Consider the following 21,546-nt stretch of genomic DNA (forward strand, 5'->3'; position numbering starts at 1 on the left):
GTATCAATGTGGACTTCACAAGCTTCAAAATCTCCCCTCCCCCTACCGCATCCCAAAACCAGCCCTGTCCTTCCTCCCACCTATCCCTCCCTCCCATCTCAAGCCCCACCCCTGTCTCCTACTTACTAACCTCATCCCGCCCCCTTGACCTGTCTGTCCTCCCTGGACTGACCTGTCTCCTCCCTAACTCCCCACCTACACTCACCTTTACTGGCTCCATCCCCGCCTCTTTGACCTGTCCGTCTCCTCTCCACCTATCTTCTCCTCTATCCATCTTCTATCTGCCTCCCCCTCTCTCCCTATTTATTTCAGAACCCCGTTCCCCTCCCCCATTTCTGAAGAAGGGTCTAGGCCCGAAACATCAGCCTTCCTGCTCCTCTGATGCTGCTTGGCCTGCTGTGTTCATCCAGCTCTACACCTTGTTATCTCAGACTATCCTGCAAAATGATTTCAATAGAAAAAAAACTGGATGCGCTGTAAAACAATATCACTCTGAGTTTATGCATAGTTCAGTTAATCAATGTCAAAAATTGGTTTCTGAAGGCTGCAATATTTCCGTATTAAACAAGGGTATATTGTTTTATCTCCTGCGGCTACTGTGCTGTTACAAACCACACTTTAAATAGTGTTTGTTATTGTTTGTTAGTGAACCAATAATTCTGAAGAATATTGTTATGTTATTTGCTTTAAGAAAGATCCTGGGACACAGGATCTGGTTGTAAATTGACCAAATAGATTTGGTACTAAATTAATTTTGTATAACTAAAATTAGTTTTCCTCACCACAGAATTCTCTTGAGAAATCAGTACAAAACAATTTTTTAAATATTTTGAGTAAATACAAAATCAAAAAGCCTATGCACTTTATAATGTTGCAAGCCATTTCAACAAAGTAGATATGTGGACTCCAAGCTTAGTAGAAGGATTAATTTTTACATATAACTATTCAAGGAATTAATACAAGATAAAATATAGAAATTAAGTAATAAGTATGAATGTTTACTTAATATTTGGTAAATAGCATTTTGACATTGAGTTTATAAAGTGTCTACCCATTATAAAATAATAGTTGATTGTAGTAAGTTCATTTGAAGAGTTAAAAATTTAATCCACCAGTTTTATTTTTTTGAATGGTCTGAAGTTCTCTTCATATGCTATCACCTCAAGGCACATTTATTCTGTGGTTTTTATTATGACTGCTGATGTTAAAAGTGAAACTCTGTGCAGAGCTAGAAGACTGGTTCCATAAGATAATCTTAAATGTTACCCGAATTTGATTAGAGTAACCTTGCAAGGCGTGCACCACTTTAACTGTGTGCACTGATACACACGATCTCTTATAATTTGTATTTATTTATGAAGTACATTTTTTAAAGTATCTTTTATAGATGCATCACTTGTGCTGTTACTTATATAATTTGAGACTTGATTTAGCTCAATTGGTTGGACGGCTGTTTTGTGATGCAGAGTGACACCAACAGTGTGAGTTCAGTTCCTTACTTGCTGAGGTTACCGTAAAGGATTCTCCTTCGTAACCTTTCCCCTCACCCTCGGCATGGTGACACTCCGGCTGAACCACCACCAGTCATCTTTCTCTAATGAGAGAGCAGCCCAGTGGTCTGATAAAACTGTGGTGATTTTACTACCCCCTGCTTATGCAAGTCAGGTCATGCATTTTTGCTTTGCTCCTATAGTGAGTTATTGTATTCACAAGAATCTAACATTGTATTGTGTAGGTGCCTTTCCAGCTCCCTGAAATCATTCTGGAGTCTTTTAAAAATGTATTAGCTTAACAAATGGCAATTTTTGTCAAGAGTTATGCTAAACTGGCTATATTAAAACAAATTGTTAAGTTGTTACAAAATTCTGGTGTTTTTTGCGGTAAAAGTATTTTGCTTTTTGAGATAGTAATGGGAGACGAAATGGCTTTTCACATTCCTTCATTATGTTCTTTCATCCATATCATGCAAACTAAACGTAATAATAATGTGCTTCTATTTTCCAATAGGCGGCGCCTGTCCTCAGTGCAGTGGGCATCACTGGTGATTTTATTCCTTTCCATCGTAGCTCTCGTAGCAGGGACTGGAGTAACCCAAAATGTTGTGACAAAGCATACATTCAATCACAACATACTCTTCAATGCTTCAAATAGCTGCATTCCGTTTGTTATATCGCAGGATAAAAATATACAGCACCAGTTGGAGATCAATTCCACAATGATTTTATTACCGGCTTGGAAATGGAACATAAGTTCACTAAAAAGCTTTAACCTTGGATTTGGCCATCTCTTTGTAATTATTCAGTGTTTTATCTCTTCCATGGCTAACATTTATAATGAGAAAATGCTGAAAGAAGGAGATCAGCTGACTGAAAGTATTTTTATCCAGAATAGTAAACTGTACTTTTTTGGAGTTATATTTAATAGCCTGCTATTGCTACTTCAGTCTAAATCCCGTGCCCACATCCAAAACTGTGGCTTCTTCTATGGACACAATATGTTTTCTGTGGCTTTAATTTTTATTACTGCTGCCTTTGGATTATCTGTGGCTTTTATTCTGAAATTCAAAGACAATATGTTTCATGTCCTCACTGCCCAAATAATAACTGTTGTTATTACTGCAGTATCCATCTTTACATTTGATTTTACACCTTCCTTGAGCTTCTTCTTAGAAGTACCAGTGGTATTCCTGACAATATTTATATACAATGCCAGCAGGATCAATGACCCTGCATACATGCTGCAGCAAGAGAGACTCAAGGTTATAAATGGTGAACTTCTGGAACGTTCCAGCGGGGTAAGTAGTCCCCACATTCAACTGCTGAAAGTAATTGCAAAAAAAAAAACAAACGTTTACCATTGCATTTTTAAGCATTGATATGTGCTAACCAAACTTAGAAATTCGTTCACTTTCATGTTACTATTGATGATTTACAATGTGAAGTTAAAAAGAGGTATTTGCATGCAAATTGATATGTGGGCTGAAGATGCATGTATTTTATGCAGTCATTGTCAATTTGGTTTTTGAGTTTTTACTTACACTTTTTTGGTCAGTGTTCTATTTTAATATTCTCCGGGATCTCTGCTGAAGTTCAGTAATATTTAATACATGACCAGAAGTTTGATAAATTGTGTCACATAAAAAGTAAGGTGCCATCTTATGATACTGTCACAAAAGAAAGTGAAATCAAAACAAGTCCACTCACATCAGTTTTGGGTATTTAATTATGAAAGGTTACAGGTCACAAAGAAAAAAATCCTGTAAATGATGTCAGTTTGAAACTAGAACAGGGAATGCAAGAAATACACACCAAGACAGTCGGAATGTATAGGGAGTGTACAGGTTGAAGGTTTACTCCTTTAGATTTCGCTCCTTTTTCCTTATATATCTTAATTTCTCAATTTTTTTTACATTTTCACATTTTTCTAATAGTTACAAATCTTCTATCCCTGACAATTTTCTATTAAGTGCTGCAATTCATTAAATCTATTAATGTCCTTTATGATTGAATTATCTGTTATTTCCCTACGCCACATTCCTTTCTCAGCTGTAGTTGCTTATCTTTTATTTGCTATTTCTATTGAAGGGTTTTACCAGAAACATTAACCTGACTTCTTGTTTTACATTGATGCTGACTAAGCTGTTTCATATTTTGAAGATTTTATATTTTCATTTGTGTTTCATGAGTGAAACCACAGGCAGGTTGAGAAAAGAATAGAATTAGGTGACAGTACAGAATGAAAAGTACTTCCAGTTTTCACTGGTGTCCTGAATTACTTCATTTGGCTACTAAGAGGACAGATGATTTATTTATCAATAAAGCACAGCTTTGTGTGGTGCTCATATATATACAATGCAAATAAAATTTAATGAGGTTTGCAGATGCAACACACTGGTAGTAACAGTAAGGGTGCTTAATACTTAGCACTTGCTCCCATGTGTCATTACCGTTCTTTAACCGATCAAGAATTCCATTTAGGGACTTACTGACAGTTGACTGCTTAATCATGCATTAGGTGCTTGAAACCGAAATGAACCTGCTAGTTCTTATTTTAACACCTCTGTTCTGTGCTTTCTATGTGGCTCATTTTACTTGTGTTTCTGCAATTATAATTAAGCTTCAGTTATAACTGCAGTAAAAGATTACCCTAACAATTTTAATCTCTCAAACCATCATACGTATGGATGCATCTTATTTTTAAACCCCTCATTGAAAATTTCCAACTGCAAGTACAGAAGGTAGTGCTTCAGTTTCAAGAGCTCATAAAATTAAATTCACTGGGGTTGAAACCTAAACCACACCAAATAATTGCTTTGAAAAATGGCATACTGTTAATCTGAAGAAGTTTTAAAAAGGAGGCATGAAATTTAGAAGTATTTTACAACAGCAAAGGAGGCATGTTCAGCATTTTATTTGTAAGTGGATACCTTTTGTATCTGTTCATAGAATCCTACAATGCAAAAAGATGCCATTTGGCCTGCCATGCCCATACTGTTTAAAGTTAGACCTTTGAATAATGATACAATTTATCTTTCAAAAGTTGAAAATCAAATTCAAAAATGCCTATGCTCACACTTTGGTAATATTGGAATGATTTGACCATCTTAGCTCAAGCCTGCAAAATAGCACCAAACCTACCTTCAGTACCTAGTACTGTATCCCATTAGCCCTGACACAATTCCAGAATCCTCCTCAGATTTGCTACTTCAACTGGAAGTCCACATAGTCTACTCATGTAAAAATAAAACTTGCTAACACGCATAACTGGAAACAGTTGATATCACCTGGGCTTACAGATCAATGTCCTAATATTTTTCTTAGCCATTGTTCATGAACTGCATGGTTTTTTAGAATAGAATGTCAATGGGCAAGTGTGATGTGAAGTCAGCATGATGCATTTTAAAGGGTGAAATTCTATAAATTGGAAATCTGAAATAACAGCAAATGCTGGAAATACTTGGCAATTCTGGCAGCGTCGATGGAGCAGCTAACGGTATTAATATTCCAGATCAGTGACCTTTTGCCAAGTCTGAAATGTTACCTCACTTCCTGTCTCCACATGTGCTGCCACAACTGAATATTTCCAGCATTTTCTGTTTTTCCTTCTTGATTTTATTTAAACTATAAAAGCTATTTTCTTCTTTCTTCTATGTTTTACTTTTTAGGATGGCGAGGAGTTGGAGAGATTGACCAAACCAAACACTGATTCAGAAACAGAAGAAGATTCCTTCTAGAAACTGTTTTCAGTTTACATTTACAAATGAATTTTTTTTATGAATGTGATTTAGTACTTAATTTGCATTGACTTGGAAATGTGAGCCAGCCCATTCCTCCATGACCATTATCAGCATTGTGCAACCCCAGCCTTTTCGAGTAATAATCCCAGAATGACTGATTTGGCTTTTAAATTAAGTTGACTCCTAAAAATCTTATGATTAAATTGCACAAACTCAGATTTTGTAATTGATGCCAAAGGAACACTGCTCAGCGTTCATTAATCTTACAGCTGCCTCAATCTTTTTGTGGTCCTTTGAATAGCAACTTGTGGTTACTAGAGACTCATTAGAGAGGGATCCTTTATAAAGGATCTGAGACCTGCAAGGAGCAGGATAAGCAACACTAAGCTTGAACCAGTCACTATTTTCATACAAACTTAATCAATGTAAGATTATCTACTAAAAGGTGAAAAAGCTGGGTTTGAGACTTAATATATGGAAATATGAAACAAAGGGAAGTATTAATTTTTTTAAGTCTTCGATGATTAAATTCAGAGTTTGTTTGGTATTAAATTTACCACATTGTTTAAAATGTCATTTACACTGGAATGTGAAAGGCTGAACCTTTTCTGGTGTGCTTACTTGGTAACTAGTAGTAGGTACTGTAACTTTACACCCTCTGTATATTTTACTGCTAATGGAGGAGCTCAGCATCTCTGACAGCAACCTCCAGGTTTCTGTGTTTTACTGCTCATGCGCTCATAATCTCCCTGTTATTCCTGAAACAAAATCTTAACCATTATATATTCTATATTTAGCCTGTAGCTCTTATTCTATTATATTTAAGCAATAGGATTTCTTATTATAGTAACAATCACTTGAAAGTTTCTTAAGATGGAAACAAATAATGAAAATTACTGAACAAGTACCTTGTCTGGCTCTGTGACATAACATTGAAATAATTGTACTGATTGTGCAAATACACTGTGTAAAGTAGTACTCCAGAGTAGTCTAATGCACATTTTAGGGAATTCTTCTCTTGATTGGTCTTGTTTCTACAGTTTTAGAGCATTTCCAAATGAGGTCAGTTCTAATACTGGTAATTATTTGTGGAGTAATAAATTGGGAGATATAATCCCTGAGTTCATTAAAAATAATGCAGTGTTTGTTAATGGAATGTGCCACTGTGTTGACTAGTTCTGGAATGTTTTATGTTAAATGTTAATTCTGGATTAAATTGTAGATGAAAAATAAAATTTAAAATACTTGATTCAATAAGCACATATAAACTGGATTGAAAGATTAGCTGAATTACAATTAAATGAACTTCATGAAGAAAAGTATCTTATTATAAACATTTTCAGTTAATGTACTTGAGACTGTGGATTCTGTGAATTTATATTATAGTGCTTATGTGTACATAGATCTTTAAAATGTGTGTCAACCTTTTGTATTATGTAAAAATTACTGACAGTACACAGCAGATCAAAAATTTTCTAAATTTTGGACTGAAAAAAATACAAAAGCAAATAACTGGATGCTGAAATAAAAACAATGGAAATATTCAGTATGATTGGTAGGATCTTTGGAATGAAATCTGAAATATTTCTCATTGTTGCATTAGGAACTGTAAGCTTTGTATACAATGGCAACAAACTAACAGAAAACAGTCTGCAAAGTATAATGTTAACTGGTGAAAGAAATTGAAATGTAGGCTATCAATTACTGTGAATTTTGTTTCTGAAATGATTTTAGCAGTTATTTTACCTTTTCAAAAATATTAAATAGGCATGAATCAATAAGCTTTCTAACAGAACAATGTTTCTTAAATGACTTCTTTTGCAATAAAATGATTAAGGTTACATAATTTGTTTTTTGTCTTTAATTACAATGATCACTGTTTTGTTTTACTGGGAGATCTTTGTCTCTTCCAAAACCTTGGGTGAAATTCACATTCCTACCATCCACAATCCAACTTCACACTGAGCCATGTGCCACAACCACTCTATGTGGGATAGTCCAAAACCAGGCATTCTTTACATGTGGGTGATGAGCAGGTGCAAAATTGTACACCAGCACAATCTGGCATGCTTTTAACATCATGACCATCAAGCCTCATTGTTCAATGCGGACTTGAGGAGCAGCACCAAACATTCGTAAATTGACCTTGTTAAACAATGACACAGAATTCAGTTCTGAAGTCATTTTATGAAATGTTAACTTAGCTTGTATGGAGAAAGAAGCAACCAGACCTGAGTTTCTCCAGAATAGAGTCATACAGCACATAATCAGGCCCTTCAGCCCAAATCATCCTTGCTGACCAGCTTTCCTAAACCAAACTAGTCCCATTTGCCTGCATTTGGCCCACATCCCTTTCAACCTTTCTTATGCATGTACCTGTCCAAATGTCATTTAAATGTTGTAATTATACCAGCTCTACCACTACCTCTGGCAGCTTGTTCCATATATGTACCAACCTCCCTGTGAAAAAATTGCCTGTCACAGGACCCTTTTAAACCTTTCTCCTCTCACCTAAAACCTATGTCCTGTACTTTTGGACTCCCCTACCTGGGGAAAAAGACCTTGGCTATACACTTTACCTATGCCCTCATGATTTTATAAACCTCTGTAAGATCACCTCAGCCTCCTATGCTCTGGGGAAAAAAGTCCCAGATTATCCAGTCTCACCTTATAACTCAAACCTTCCAGTCCCAGTAACATCCTTGTAAATCTTTTTTGCACCCTTTCCAGTTTAATAACGTCCTTCCCAAGGTGACCAGAATTGTACACAGTGCTCCAAATGTGGCCTTACCATTGTCTTGTATAGCTATAACATGATATCCCAACTCCTGTACCCAATGAAGAAGGGTCTAGGCCCAAAACGTCAGCTTTCCTGCTCCTCTGATGCTGCTTGGCCTGCTGTGTTCATCCAGCTCTACACCTTGTTATCTCCTGTACCCAATGCACTGACTAATGAATGCAAGTGTGCCGAATTCTTCCATCACCATCCTGTTTACCTGTGACTCCACTTTCAAGGAAATATGTACCTACATCCCTAGGTTTCACTGTTTGACAACAGTCCCCAGGGCTCTACCATTAACTGCGTAAGACCTTTCCTGGTTTGTCTTAGCAAAATGTAGCACCTCACATTTATCTGAATTAAACTTGATCTGCCATTCTTTGGTCCAGTGGCCCAGCTGATCAAAATCCCATTGTACTGTTAGATAATCTTCTTCACTGTCCACTATACCACCAATTTTGGTATCATCCGCAAACTTAGTAATGATGTCTCCTATATTCTCATCCAAGTCATTTATATTAATGACAAAAGATAGTGTACACAGCACTGATCCTTGCAACACACTGCTGGTCACAGGCCTCCAATCTGTAGAACCCTCTGCCACCATCCTCTGTCTCCTACTGGCAAACCAATTTTGTATCCAGTCAGCTAGCTTTTCCTGGATCCCATGTGATATAACCTTACTAACCAGTCTACTATGCGAAACCTTGTCAAAGGCCTTGCTAAAGTCTGTGAATACAATGTCTACAGCTCTGCCTTAATCCATCTTCTTGGTCACCTCTTCAAAAACTCAATCAAATTTGTGAGACATATTTCCCACCTGCAAAGCCATGCTGACTGTCCCTGATCAGTCCTTGCCTTTCCAAATGCATGTAGATTCCATCTCTCAGAACACCCTCTAACAAGTTACCCACCATAGACGTTAAGATCACCAGTGTGTAGTTCCCTGGCCTTTCTATGCAGCCTTTCTTAAATAAAGGCACAACATTAGCCACCTCCAGTCTTCTGGGACCTCAACCGTGGCCGTTCATGATGCAAATGTCTCTGCTAGTGTCCCCGCAATTTCTTCCTTAGTGTCCCGCAATGTCCTGGGATACACTTAATCAGGTCCCAGGGATTTATTTATATATCTGCATTTTAAGGCCTCCAGCAGCTCCTCTTCTCTAATATGGACTCTTTTTTCAAGACATCACTCATTATTTCCCCGAGTTCCCAAGCATACATGTAATTCACAGTAAATACTGACTAGAAATATATGTTCAGGATCTCAGCAATCTGTTGTAGCTCCACACAGAGATGGCCTCGTTGAACTTTCAGGGCCGTATTATCTCCCCAGTTACTCTTTAGCCCTTAATGTACTTGTAGAATCTCACTGGATTCTCCTTTACCTTATCCACCAAAGCTATCTCATATCTCTTTTTTACCCACCTGATTTTCCTCAAATGTATTCCTACACCCCCTATACTCCACAAGGGATTCACTTGATACCAGCTGCCTAAACCTGACATATGCCTCCCCCTTTTTCTTCACCAGAGTGTCAATATCTCTAGTCATCCAAAGTTTCCTACTCCTGTCAGCCTTGCTCTTCACATTAACAGAAACATACTGTCTCTGAATTCTTGTTATCTCATCCCAACTGTCCCTTTACCTGTGAATAGCCTCCTCCAATCAGCTTTTGAAAATTTGCGTCTAATACCATCAAAATTGGCCCTGCCCCAATTTGACCCTTACCTTGTGGACCACGCCTGTCCTTTTCTGTAACTGTTTCAAAATTAATAGAATTATGGTCACTGGTTCCAAAGTGCTCCCTCACTTCAGTCACTTGCCCTGCCTTATCTACCAAAAGGAGGTCAAGTTTTGCCCCTTCAGTAGTAGGGCCATTCTACATATTGGTTGAGAAAATTTTCTTTCACACACTTAACAAATTCCTTCCTACCCAAGACCTTAACACAATGGCAGTCCTAGTCTACATTTGGAAAGTTAAAATCCCCTACTATTACAACTCTATTATACTTACAGCTATCTGCAATCTCCCTAGACTTTTGTTCCTTAATATCCCTGCTGACTATTGGGAGACCTATAGCATAATCCCATCAAAGTGATCACCCCCTTCTTATTTCTCAATTCCACCCGTATATATTCACCAAATGATCCCTCAGGAATATTCTCTACAAGTACTGCCAAGATATTTTCCCTAATCAAAAACGCTACTCCCCCTTCTCTCTTGCCTCCCTTTGTATCCTTCCTATATTATCTATACCCCAGAACATTGAGCTGCCAGTTCTGTCCCTCCCTTAGCCATGTTTAGCTACAATATCCCGGTCCCATGTTTCCATCCATACCCTGAGTTCACCTGCCTCCCGCATTGAAATAAATCTTTTGTTTTTATTACACAGAATTGTATGCATGCTAAACAATAGAAGTAACATTGCCATAGACAAAGTTAGGCAATCCTACAATCAATATCAAGTCGAGTGAAAGCGAAACTTGCTAGAAATAGCTGGTCTGGCAATGTCAAAAACAGAAGTATCACGAGCCTCAAAACTCTTTATTTCACATTTTGAGCATTTGTAGTGTTTTTTGCTTTTGGATTATGTGAAGTCATTGCCATTGTGCTAAATGGTTGTGAAAAGCTGTAAACACCCAGGAGCAGGAGGGTCCTTGACTAGAATCCCTCCAGTGTGGAAGCAAGTCATTCAGCTCATCATGTCCACATCAACCCTCTGAAGATCAACCCACCCACCCCATAACCCTGCATTTCCCACAGCTAACCCATCTAGCCTGCACTATTTAGCAAAGGCAATCCACTTAACCTGAACATTTTTAGACTGTGGGAGCAAACCAAAGCCCCCAGAGGAAACCCACAGAGATACAGGTAGAATGTGCAAACTCCAACCAGCTAGGCAGCCGAGAGTGGAAGTGAATGCAGGTCCCTGGCACTGTGAAGCAGCAGTGCGAACCACTATGCCACTCATTTTCAACAGCTTCCTTATCTAAGGAAAGCTTTACTAGCATTGGAAGCAGTCCAAAGAAGGTCTACTAGGCTGAAACCAGGTTTGGATGGACAGCTATAAGAGCAGAGGTTGAGTAAGTTGGGCCTATATTCATTGGAATATGGAAGAACAAGAGGTGACCTTATTGAAACATACAAGTTCTTAGAGGACTATACGGGGTAGATATCGAAAGGCTGTTTCCCCTTGCGGGAGAGTCTAGGACCAAAGGGCACAATCTCAGAATAGGCGGATGTATATTTGAGACAGAGCTAAGACCATGTGGAGGAAGTTCTTCTCTGAGGGTTGTGAAGCTGTGGAATTCTTTACCACAGAAGCCTGTTGAGGCTGGGTCATTAAGTATATTCAAGGCTGAGATAAACAGACTTTTAATGTATTGGAATCAAGGGTTATGGTGATAAGGAAAGAAAGTGGAATTGATTAGACCAGCCATGATGTCATTGAATAGTGGAGCAAACTCAATGGGCTGAATGGCCTGCTACTGCTTCTATGTCTAATGGTCTTTTGGATTTGACAGAACCCAGCATCCAAGTTCAGCCAGAAAAGGTGATTGGATAAACATAATTTAAAGCTTATTTTGGCAAGACCCACATGTACCAGCCCTTGATATTATCTTGCAGTTTCTATTTGCCACGTTGAGAGATGGCATTATTAGGCTATTGGTTTAATGGGACATAGGACTAGAAAGCTTCTGTATTTTGGGAGCCTGTGGTTCCCTTGCTTTCAGAGGGACGAGATGTAGTATGATAAAAAGGATTTAGATTTCTCATGAAATTCAAATTAATCGCCTTGAATTCTTGGCAACCACGAACCACTAATAATATCCAATTTGATACAATTCAGCAAAATGTGTCTAAAAATTCATTCACTGTGAACTGTAATACTGTCTAAAATCCAGTGGGTGGCACTAAATGATGTTTCTTAATGGTTCCGATTATTCTGTAAAATAAAGCTTTTGTATTATTGCATTCATTGGGTTTTGCTTTGGATTATTTTTGGTTTGTCTATAAAACCGATTTCTGTATAGAATGAGGTGGGCCTTATCTGTGCCAATGCTACTGCTGCCACTATACTGACCTTTGCTATCTTTAACCATTCCTGGCTGCTCCTGAAAAATATCTTCAAACAATTTAAAGTTGTACAGAAGTGTTCTGTGCTGGTTTTCAGAGAACATGTCATAGGCAAGCTGTGCAAATTGATAATAAAGATTCCATGGCAATGTTTGCAGAATGGGGAGTTTGTCTCTTGTTCTAGCTTACATTCCTCCTTTGGTGAACCCCATCATAACAGATTAAATGTTAATAGATCTTCCTACCTTTTTTTCCTTGATTCATTCATGGGATGAGGGCATCACTGGCTAGGTAGCATTTATTGCCCATCCCTAATTGCCCAAAGGGCAGTTAAGAGTCAACCACATTGCTGTGGGTCTGGAGTCACATGTAGGCAAGGATGGCAGTTTCCTTCCTAAAGGGCATTAGTGAACCAGATGGGTTCTTCTGACAATCAACAATAGGTTCATTGTCATCATTAGATTCTTAATTCCAGATATTTATTGAATTCAAATTCCACCATCTGCTGTGGCAGGATTCAAACCTGGGTCCCCAGAACATTATCTGGGTCTCTGAATTAACAGTCCAGTGATAATACCACTAGGCCATTGCCTACGCAATTTAATAGCTGATAAACTTTCCTTGCTTCAAAGTAATTCAATATTAATACAGTTATTCCTATATTCAACATATCTTGTCATGTTGTTTCTTTCAGGCAGAGAACAGTCTAACCATTAATCTTGCATCAGTTACCATCAGCCATCAGAAAGGCATTGGTCAAGTTTGTGCCCACATTTCCCAGAACTCTTGTGTCTGAATCCTGCTAATAAGGTTTCTGTTCTTGCAACAGTTATGAAATTGTTCTAATCGAAGTCACAAATGATAATCTGTATGACTATGACCAGGAAAAGCTACTTTTCATGCTTCTCAATCTGCCTACGGCCTTTCACTTGGTAAAGTAACCATGAAAGAAAGTTCAAATGTATTGAAAGGAGTTCATACAAGGTTTTAGTACACTAATACCTGGAATGGGGATTGTCTTACGAGGAAAGTTTAGACAGGCTAGGTTTGTCCCTAGCCTGAGTAATAGTAAGAAACAACTTGATTGAAACATATAAGGTCATGAAAGATAAGACCATAAGACCACAAGACATAGGAGCAGAAATCAGGCCATTCAGCCCATTGGGCCTGCTCCGCCATTCAATCATGGCTGATAAGTTCCTCAACCCCATTCTCCCGCTTTCTCCCTGTAACCCTTGATCCCCTTGCTAATCAAGAAGCTATCTATCTCCATCTTAAATATACTCAATGCCTTCTGTGGCAGTGAATTCCATAGATTCAACATTCTCTGGCTGAAGAAGTTTCTCTTTATCTCTGTTCTAAAAGGTCTTCCCTTTACTCTAAGACTGTGCCCTCAGGTCCTAGAGTCTCCTACAAATGAAAACATCTTCCCAACATCCACTCTGTCCAGGCCATGCAGTATTCTGTAAGTTTCAATTAGATCTCCCTCATCCTTCTAAACTCCAATGAGTATAGTCCCAGAGTCCTCAAACGTTCCTCATACGTTAAGCTTTCCATTCCTGGGACCATTCTCGTGAACCTCCTCTGAACCCGCTCCAGGGCCAATACATCCTTCCTGAGATTTGGGGCCCAAAACTGCACACAATACTCCAAATGTAGCCTGACCAGAGCCTTATAAAGCCTCAGTATTACATCCCTGCTTTTATATTGAAGTCCTCTCAAAATAAATGCCAACGTTGCTTTTGCCTTCCTGACTACTGGCTCAACCTGCAAGTTTACCTTGAGAATCCTGGACTAGAACTCCCAAGTCTCTTTGCACTTCAGACTTCTGAATTTTCTCCCCATTTGGAAAATAGTCCATGCTTTTTTAGCCAGAATGTCCACAGTTCCTTCATCTAGATCATTAATGTATAAAGTGAATAGTTGTGGTCCTAACACTGACCCTTGTGAAACACTACTTGTCACGAGCTGGCATCCTGAGAAAGATCCTTTTATCCCCACTCTTTGCTTCCTGCCAGACAGCCAATCTTCTATCCATGCTAGCACCTTGCCTCTAACACCACAGGCCCTTATCTTACTCAGCAGCCTCCTGTGCAGCACGTTGTCAAAGGCCTTCTTGAAGTCCAGGTAGACAACATCTATTGGCTCTCCTTGGTCTACCCTGCTTGTTATTTCCTCAAAGAATTCTAACACATTTGTTAGGCATGACCTCCCTTTGATGAAGCCATGCTGACTTTGCACGATTCCAAGTATTCAGAAATCTCATCCTTTACAATGAACTCCAAAATCTTACCCACGACCGAGGTTAGGCTAATCGGCCTGTAATTTTCTGTCTTTTGCCTTACTACCTTTATAAACAGGGATGTCACGTTAGTGATTTTCCAGTCCTGTGGGACCCTCCCTGACTCTAGCAATTCCTGAAAGATCACCACTAACACCTCTACTATCTCTTCACCTATCTCCTAAAAACTCTGGGATTTGGTCCATCTGGTCCAGGTGACTTATCCACCTTCAGGCCAATCAGTTTTACTAGCACCTTTTCCTTGGTGATGGCCACCATACTCAGCTCTGCCCCCGACTCTCTCGAATTTTTACTCATGTCTTCCACTGTGAAGACTGACACAAAGTAATTATTCAGTTCCTCAGCCATTTCCTTGTTCCCCACTATTATCTCTCCACCCTCATTTTCCAGTGGTCCAATGTCTACTTTTGCCTCTCTTGTGCCCTTTATATATCTAAACTCTTACAGTCTTCATTTATATTACTGGCTAGCTTACCCTCATATTTACCCTTCTCCCTCCTTATTTCTTATTTTGTTGCCCTCTGTTGGTCTTTGTAAGCTTCCCAATCCTTTGGTTTCCCATTGCCCTTTGCCACATTATATGCTTTCTCTTTTGCTTTTATGCTATCCCTGACTTCCCTAGTCAGCCACAATTGTTTCATTGTCCCTGTACCATGCTTCTTTTTCCTAGGGATGAAATTTTGCTGTGTCTCCTGAATTACTCCCAGAAACTCCTGCCACTGCCGTTCCACTGGATTTCCTGCTAGGCTCCTCTTCCAGTCAATTCTGCCCAGCTCCTCCCTCATGCCTCTATAGTTGCCTTTGTTCAGCTATAATACCGTTACCTCTGATTCTATCTTCTCCCTTTCAAACTGCAGAGTAAATTCTATCGTCTTATGATCACTGCCTCTTAAGGGTTCCTTTCCCTTCAGCTCCCTTATCAAGTCTGCCTCATTGCATAACACTAAATCCAGTATTGCCTATTCCCCAGAGGGCTCCACCACAAGCTGCTCCAAAAAGCCATCTCGTAGACATTTCACAAACTCCTTTTCTTGCAATCCACTACCAACATGATTTTCCCACTCCACCTGCATATTGAAATCCCCCATGATCACTGTGACTTTGCCTTTCGTACATAACATTTTTATCTCCTGGTGTATCTTGCGCCCCAGCTCCTGACTACTGTTTGGAGGCTTGTACACAACTCCAACTATTTTTTTTTACCTTTGTGGTTCCTCAATTCTACCCACACAGATTCTACACCATCTGACCCTAATTTGTTTCTTACTATTGATTTAATTTCATATCTTACTAATATGGCAACCCCAACCCCTCGGCCCACCTGCCTGTCTTTTCGATAGGATATACATCCTTGGGTATTCAGTTCCCAATCCTGATCCCCTTGCAGCTACATCTCCATGATGCCCACCACGTCGTACCTGCCAGTTTTGATCTGCGCCGCAAGCTCATTTACCTTATTCCTTATACTGCATGCATTCAGATATAACACCTTCTGTCCTGTATTAACCATCCGTCTTCTCATTCTCATTCATTTTTCCACTGTTTGATTACTAGCCCTTTCCAAACACTCTGTCCTATTTGTGTCTGTCCTGGAGACTTTAATAACCTCTCCTGAGTTCTCCTTCCCTGTCATTTCTTTCATACTTTTCCACTTAGTTGAATCCACCACTACAGATGTTAACCTGCCGCTTTGTTTCCCACTGGGCCAAGTTTCACCATTCCCTTCCCCCCAACTTTCTAGTTTAAAGTCCTGTTGACCAGCCTATTTACCCTTTTCGCTAGAACATTGGTCCCAGCTCGATTCAGGTGGAGACTATCCCAATGGTACAGATCCCTCCTGTTCCAATACTGTTGCCAGTGTCCCATGAACAGGAACTCCTCTTTCCCGCACCACTCCTTTAGCCATGTGTTTACTTCCCTTATTCTCATGTCCCTATGTCAATTAGCACGTGGCTCAGGCAGTAATCCGGAGATTATAACCCTTGAGGACCTGTTCTTTAATTTGGTTCCTAGCTCCTGATAATCTCTGAACAGGTCCTCTTTCCTAGTCTTATCTATATTGTTTGTTCTGAAGTGGACCACAATAGCTGGATCCACCCCTCCCTCTCCAACATCCTTTCAAGATGGTCAGAGATATCCCTTACCCTGGCACCGGGCAGGCAACACAACATGCGGGACTCTCGATCCTGCTGACAAAGGATACTATCTATCCCCCTAATTATAGAATCCCCTACAACTACCACTTGTCTTTTCGCTCCCCCCCCACTTGAATGGCCTCCCATACCATGGTGCAATTGGTCAGTTGGATCATCCTCCCTGCAGCCCTTTTCCTCATCCACACAGGGAGCAAGTACCTCATACCTGTTAGACAAGGTCAAGAGTTGAGGCTCCTCTGTTCCTGGATCCCTCTACCTGCCTCATTTGCAGTCGCCCCCTGCTGTCCCTGGCCACTGACCAAATTTGAATTACTTAATCTACCAGGCGTGACTGCCTCCTGAAACAAAGTGTCCAGGTACTTCTCCCCCTCCTGGATGTGCTGCAGTGTTTGAAGCTCCGATTCCAGCTCATCAACTCTGAGCTGAAGTTCCTCGAGCAACCAACACTTGCTGCAGATGTGGTCACTGCAGTTTGCAATGGGATCTGCCAGCTCCCACATCATACAGCTACAACACTTCACCTGTCCAGCCATTTCTACTTAGTTAATTACTTTATTAATTTATATAATTTATTAGAATGAGTTAATTAAATTTGTTGATACCTCTTTCCTGGGTTCTTTTTCAAATTTACTGCAGATTTCCTATCAGACAATCAGATCACAGTCTCCCTGTGACATCACTCCAGTTTTTTTGCAGCTAGTGCCCAGAGCGCTGGTACTCTTATACTCACCTCTGCTCTGCTGCTCCTCCCTCCGACAGCTTCCCGCCGAACAAAAGAAAAAAAAAGAAAAGAAAGGAAAAAAACTTGCCTTATTGACTCTCCACACAATTTTTTTTTGGTTAGAGGAGGAGGATGGGTGGGAGACACTACATGTGTGGTGTTTCGGGTTTAGCCACTGGCCGAATATATGGCTTTACTTACCCAGCAGTCCCCTCGGGCTCTCCCGACTCTTGCTGCTGAACCAAGGAAGCCAATCCTTGACAAGTTGGCTCTGGAGGGGAGGTTTCCTCTTGTAGGGGAGTCTATAATTAAGGATCATTGTTCAAAAATAAACAGTCATCCATTTAGAAAACATTTTTGTCTCAGCGGGCTAAGCGTCTTTGGAACTCTTCCTGAAAAGGCGGGCAAAGCAGAGTCTTTGAGTATTTTTCAGGCGGAGGTGGACAGATTCTTGGTAAGCAATGTGACAAAAGGTTATCAGGAGTAGGAATGGCATGTAGATTTGAAGTGACAAATAAAATCAGCCATAATCCGTAGATCCTGGAATCATCCTGATAGTTTAGATGGTGGCAAATGTAACTCCATCATTTAAAAAAAAGGAGAAAACAGACAATTACAGACTGGTGAGCCTAACATCAGAGATAGATAAAATGCCAGGGCTTATTATAAAGGGTGCAATAACTGGACAGTTAGACTATATCAACAAGATGAGACATAGTCAACATGAATTTATGAAAAGATTTATCAAACCTACTTGAGGTTTCTGAGGATGTAACTCATGGAATAGATGCGGGTAAACCGATGGATGTGGTGTATTTTGGATTTTCAGTAAACTCTTAATAAAGTTCACTGTAAGAGGTTAGTGGGCAAAATTAAAACACATGGGATTAATAGCAAAATGCTGGCATGGATTGAGAATTGGTTTGAGACAAGAAACAAAGTAGGAATAAATGGTTCTTTGTCAGAGTGGAAGGCAGTGCCTATGGGGGCACCACAGGATCAGTGCTTGGGCCCCAGGTATTCACAATATATTAATGATTTGGATGAGGGAATCAAATGAAATATTTCCAAATTTGCTGACAACACAAAACTTGGAGAAACTGTAAGTGGTAAGGAGGATTTAAAGAGACTTTAGACAAGTTGAGAGGTCAACTACATGGATAAGTGTGAAGTTGTCCATTGCAGTGGGAAAAAAAATGGTACAGTGTTGTTTAAATGGTGTTAGATTGGGAAATGTTGATGTATAAAGGCACATTTCCTGTACACCTTTTGCTGAAACCAAGTATGTAGACACAGCAAGCAGGAGACACGCAACTGGTATGTTGGTCTTCATTGCAAGAAGATTTGAGAAGAGGAGCAAGGCAATCTCACTGCAGTTGTAAAGAAAATTATTTAGACCGCACAGAGTATTGTGTGCAGTTTTAGTCTCTTTACCTAAGAAAAGATACGCTTGCGATAGAGGGAATGTTCAGCAGGCTGGAATAACAGGTTTGTCATGTATGGAAAGATTTGGTCAACTAGATCTGTATTCACTGGAGCTAAGAAAAATGAGAGGAGATCTCACCGAAACAAATAAAATTCTGACAGTGCTGAATAGACTGCTTGCAGAGATAGAATTTGAGGATCACAGTCTCAGAGTATGGTGAAGACCATTTAGGATTGAGATATGGAGAAATTTCTTCACCTACAGGATGTAATTCTCTTCCCCAGAAAGCTGTGGAGGCCATGTCACTGCACATATTTAAGAAATAAACAGGTAGATTTCTAGGCACTAAAGGTATAAAAGGGTATGGAAAGAGTACAGGCAGTATAGTGATAGACAATCAGTCATGATCATATTGAATGGTGGAGTAGACTCAATGGACTGAATGGTGTGCTCTTGCTTCTATTTTCTATGTTTCCATAGTCTTCTTAAATGGAACAGAAAATGGATGAGGAGAATATACCTGGTGCTGGAATTGGCATTGCTCCTCTCATCCCTGGTACCGATGGTGTTAGTGTTCCAGCTCCCTTTGCTCTTCATCAGAGATGTGAAGTTGTGCTGCTCCCAATGCCATAGAGAAAGCTGACAACAGAGAAACGTAACTGAGTTGCATGTCAGGCCATGTGAGAACCAGAAGTGGAGATGTCAAACAGTGACAAGTACTGGTAAGCTGTAGCCTCTCACTTGGGTATGTCAAAAGCTCTTCATTCTGATTAATCAAAACCTTTCTGCTTGCTAGTTTCAATGAAGAAGAGCTCCCTGTGGTGCATTCACTTGACGGATACTGGTGAGTTGCTGACAGCTGCAGAATTTGGCTTGCTGACTGTTGAAACCAGAAATCAGGATTGAAGAGATATTGACTTGCATAATCTAATTACTTTCCTGACTACTTCAAGGCAATCCCCATTCTCCTTCTAATTTGTCTAGTGAAACATTGAAAGGATGGGATGAGATCAGGATCCCCATCAGGCTGTATTTTTAACAAGTACCCAAACCTGCCTCTCATTAGCAGTTAAAAATGATACCCTTTGGTTCTCCACTCTACATGGTTCCAATGAATACTCTACATTGAGCTCCTGCATTGACTACCTCACATCTGCTTTCTAACCCAGGTATCAGTTAAGTGCAGTTAAGAACAACTTTTATTCTCTGCAGACTGTGTTAGTTATTAAACCAGCAGCTTCTTGCCATCAGGTTAACAAATTTATAAGAACCAAAAACCCAACCATTACAGAAATATTATTATCCATGTATAAAGCTCCTTTGCAAACATAAGACATATAACCTGTTTAACTTAAGTTCTGTACAGTGTTTGCAGGTTTTCTCTCCTTGAAGTTGGCCCTTCCTTTATTCTTTTTAATTCCCTCTTTATGATATTTGTAAATAAAACAGATGCAACTGACCAGCCATTTAGAATACACTACACATTAAAGAATTATTGCACAAATTTGAAGCCAAGTTTAATATGTCAAAGTGATTCAGTTTTTGATTTCTAAACAGGCAAAAGTGGAAACTGCTGGAAAAGCTCAGAAGTCTGGCAGAATCTGTGGAGAGAAAACAGTTTGCGTTTTGAGTACTCTGACCCTTCTTCAGAACAGACCAGGACTTGAAATGTTAACTCTGCTTTTTCTCTACAGATGCTGCCAGACCTGATGAATTTCTCCAACAATGTCCCTTTTTGCATGTTTCAGATTTACAGCATCCATTGTTAATTAATTTATTTTACTGGAAGTTAGATTCAGAATATGATCACGATATCAGAATTTACACTAGGCAGCAGATAGAACATAGAACATAGAACATTACAGCACAGTACAGGCCCTTCGGCCCTCGATGTTGCGCCGACCTGTGAAACCAATCTGAAGCCCATCTAACCTAAACTATTCCATTATCATCCATATGTTTATCCAATGACCATTTAAATGCCCTTAAAGTGGACGAGTCTACTATTTTTGCAGCCAGGGCATTCCACGCCCTTACTACTCTCTGAGTAAAGAACCTACCTCTGACATCTGTCCTATATCTATCACCCCTCAATTTAAAGCTATGTCCCCTCGTGCTAGCCATCACCATCTGAGGAAAAAGGCTCCCACTGTCCACCCTATTTTGCTGTTTGGAAGCACAACTATGAATCAGTTTTGTTGACATGAAATGGAAACATATAAAAAATGAGCAGGAGTAGTCTATTCGAGCCTTTGAGCCTGCACCTGCCTTTTAGCATGGCTGATCATTCAACTCAGTACCCTGTTTCCACTTTTGACCTATACCCTTTGATCCCTTTAGTCCTAAGAACTACATTTAATTCATTCTTCAAAACATTCAATGTTTTGGCCTCAACTGCTTTCTGTGGCAGAGAATTCCACAGGTTCACCACTCTCTGGGTGAAAATATTTTTCCCCAAATCAATCCTAAACGGCCTACACCTTATCCTTAGAATAGAATCACAGAAAATGCTCTATGACAGACGACAGTACAAAGTGTAGCAGGTTGCTGAAATAAAACAGTGGGTCAGGTTACTGAAAAAACCATTTTAGGTTTCTGGACAATAACCTGTGAGTTTTATTTTTACAAATGTAAAACATTGCTTGCAAAAGGCTACACTGGTAAAACATAGCAACTATGGTGTGACTGTTAAGACAGACTACTTTTGCAGTAATGTGAAGAATTTTCAAATACACATGAATGTAAGAGAGACCGTGTAACTCAACAGAATCTACAATCTGGTTGCTAGGCATGTTTAAGTCAGAGATGTAAGACCATTGTAAATTGACAATCTCACTCTCTTTGG

The 21,546-nt window shown here is 39.6% G+C and overlaps 1 protein-coding gene across 3 annotated transcripts in view; it reads left to right on the forward strand.

Annotated features, from left to right (window-relative positions):
- Positions 1–7,082, forward strand: part of slc35a5 (solute carrier family 35 member A5) — a 33,274-nt gene extending 26,192 nt beyond the window's left edge. For all 3 annotated transcript variants that reach the window (XM_048602581.1, XM_048602582.1, XM_048602583.1), the window contains 2 exons: positions 2,008–2,794; positions 5,165–7,082. In XM_048602581.1, the coding sequence (XP_048458538.1) occupies positions 2,008–2,794; positions 5,165–5,233 (856 nt within the window). In that variant the 3' untranslated portion in view covers positions 5,234–7,082. The remainder of the gene's footprint in view (positions 1–2,007; positions 2,795–5,164) is intronic.
- Positions 7,083–21,546: the final 14,464 nt, after the last annotated feature.

This window comes from Rhincodon typus, chromosome 11, assembly GCF_021869965.1.
Source record: "Rhincodon typus isolate 14 chromosome 11, sRhiTyp1.1, whole genome shotgun sequence".
Classification (NCBI taxonomy): Eukaryota; Metazoa; Chordata; class Chondrichthyes; order Orectolobiformes; family Rhincodontidae; genus Rhincodon; species Rhincodon typus.